This window comes from Colobus angolensis, unplaced genomic scaffold (assembly GCF_000951035.1).
Source record: "Colobus angolensis palliatus isolate OR3802 unplaced genomic scaffold, Cang.pa_1.0 Scaffold172, whole genome shotgun sequence".
Taxonomy (NCBI): Eukaryota; Metazoa; Chordata; class Mammalia; order Primates; family Cercopithecidae; genus Colobus; species Colobus angolensis.
The window spans coordinates 4980167-4982521 of record NW_012114844.1 but is presented as its reverse complement, the minus strand read 5'-3'; the positions used below and the strand labels follow the sequence as shown (position 1 = coordinate 4982521).

The following is a 2355-nucleotide window of genomic DNA, read 5'->3' as shown; positions in this document are numbered from 1 at the left end:
AAGCCACCCCACAGCCCTCTGATGCCAGTCCTGCTCCCAGGTCACACCAGCCCCATCTTACCAATCTGGTGTTTGAGTTTGGACAAGCTCCTCTCCAGCTCCTGTATCCGATGTATGTGATGCTTCTTCTCCTCTTTCAATGCGTGAGCCTGCCCAAAGCACAGGGGGAAAGGGCCCTGGAGACAGGGGCTGGTGGCTGGACAAGCTACCATCTTCCTCTCTGCCCTCACCTCCACAAAGCCCAGACCCATGACCACCTCTGGCTGTACTAGTCCCATTTTACAGATGCCCAGAAAGATCCAGTGACCCATCTAAGGTGGGGCTGAAGGGTCAGGTCTCACCTCCATCGACATTTTCCGCATCCTCTCCTGCCACCGGGCCCTCTCTCCTTTTATATGTTGAGCATATTCATCTCTCTGTAGCTGGACTTGTTTAAGTGACTCTGTCACCTGCAAGAATGGGCACAGAAGTTAAGAAGGGCTGTCACTGGTCCTCACCTGCTCCTGGTCAGCTGGGATCATCTTCCCTCCACATCCCTCCCTCTGCAAAGCCTCACCTGTGTCACGTGTGCGTTCAGCAGTGCCCGCTCCTTTCTGGTCTGCTGTAACTGCCGCTGGAGGACTGCTTCACTGCGGCTCGAGGACTGGATGTGAAGAGTGAGAAGTTTTGATCTGTGGAGCCCGGGCAGTGCCCCTTAAAGGGCTAGGGCTCAGCTCAATATACAACTCGGTCAGTAAAGATCAAGGCATTTCCAAGCCCGTGGCCTGGTTTTTAAAAGAACTCAGTAAAGTTGGAAGGGACAGGGAAAGAGATCGAACTTACAGCTGGCTAATGGAGGCCCAGAGAGATCAGATAACATTGCTATTGTTATTACTGTTATTAATGCCACTGTTTGAACCTTTACGGAGTGCTTCACCAGGTTCCATACTAGCAATCCCATATAATCCTCACAACCACCATGTGAGACAGTTACTAGGATAACCTCTATTGTGTAGATGAAAAACATGGAGTGTTCGAGGTTAAGTGCCTGCCTAAGATCACTGAGACAGAGCTGGGATTTGAACACCCAGGTCTATCCGATTCTCTAAGCCCATTTTCCTTGCTGGGGGTGGGGGCACAGAAAGGAAGGGGAAATTAATCTTTTGTTCACTTTTTGAAAGGATGATATATTCGCATAGTCCAAAACTCAGAAGGTACAACATGGAAGTGTCTCCCAGCCACCCTGTTACTCTCTCCTGAGTTTTTTGCGAACCCTTGGAGACATGTTTCATGTGTATTATCATAGTATGTACACACACAGACACACACACGCATACACACACACAGACACACACACCCCTTTCCTCTCTCTACAGAAATGGTAACCTACTAAAGGTACTCTTCTGTACCTTCACAGTACAAGTACCCAATACCCCACCTAGGATTTGGCCAAGGCCACAGCCAGGTAAGGGCAGGGCAGGCACTTGGCCTTCAAGCTGTGTGTGCAGTGCTCACTCCCCACAGTGTCCCTCAACTCACCCAGGCAGCTGACTCAGCCCCAGGCTGTCTCTAACAACCACACACAATAGCAGCTAGAAATGAGCATGCTGCCTTCTGGGCAGGACACTGCATCCTACAGAAGGGACCTTTACACTCTCTCCTCCATCTGGGAAGCCGGGCTGCCAGGGCATGGGGCAGTTGGTTGGACTCACCCTGTCCTCTTCCTGCTGTTGTGTAGACACAGCAGTGAGAGCCCGCTCCAATTCTTGAATACACTGTAAGGAGTATTGCAGGCGGCCAGCAAGATCCTTGGACTCTTCTGTAATGACAGAGGTTGAGATGGGACCCAAAGGACTCCCCCTAAAGACCTGTCAAAGTGCCAGGTTGAAGAATGATGGAGTGACCTGATTCCCACCTTCGAAGTGTCTGGCGGCACGTTTAGTATGGTAAAGGGTGGTCTTCAAGTCTGCCTTTTCTAGCGTGAGGATGTTGATTGTCTGAAATTGAATGTTTGGGAGAAAAGCCAAGCAAGTGCTGAAAGAGAAGGAAAGAAACATTCTCCGGAGGACAGGAGAAAACTCCCCACTTTCCACTCACCTCTAACTGCTCCATTTGTGCTTTGCGTATTTCATTGTTTGCTTTCTTTTCCTATAGGAAGAGGAAGACAGAGCTCTTACCATGGGGAGGCAGAGATGGCACAGCAAGAGACATGCCTCCAGCATGCCACCGATGCCCCAGGACAGGCCCACCCATGGGACCAGGTTATCAGGGACCCTGTGGGGATGTGGTGGAATCTGAGGGATGTGCCTTCTTCCCCAGGCTGGGAGTGGGCGAGATGAGACTGGTGCCTCTACAAGTGAGTGCCCCCCAAACCCA

At 51.0% G+C, this 2355-nt stretch overlaps 1 protein-coding gene across 1 annotated transcript in view; it reads right to left on the bottom strand.

Annotated features, from left to right (window-relative positions):
* The window catches only part of LOC105509274 (golgin subfamily A member 6A-like), an 11573-nt gene that overhangs the window by 4072 nt on the left and 5146 nt on the right, over positions 1-2355 (bottom strand). Inside the window, exons 8-10 of the mRNA XM_011938448.1 lie at positions 557-643; positions 342-449; positions 46-149 (exon numbers count right to left, since the gene is read on the bottom strand). Of these exons, the coding sequence (XP_011793838.1) occupies positions 46-149; positions 342-449; positions 557-643 (299 nt within the window). The remainder of the gene's footprint in view (positions 1-45; positions 150-341; positions 450-556; positions 644-2355) is intronic.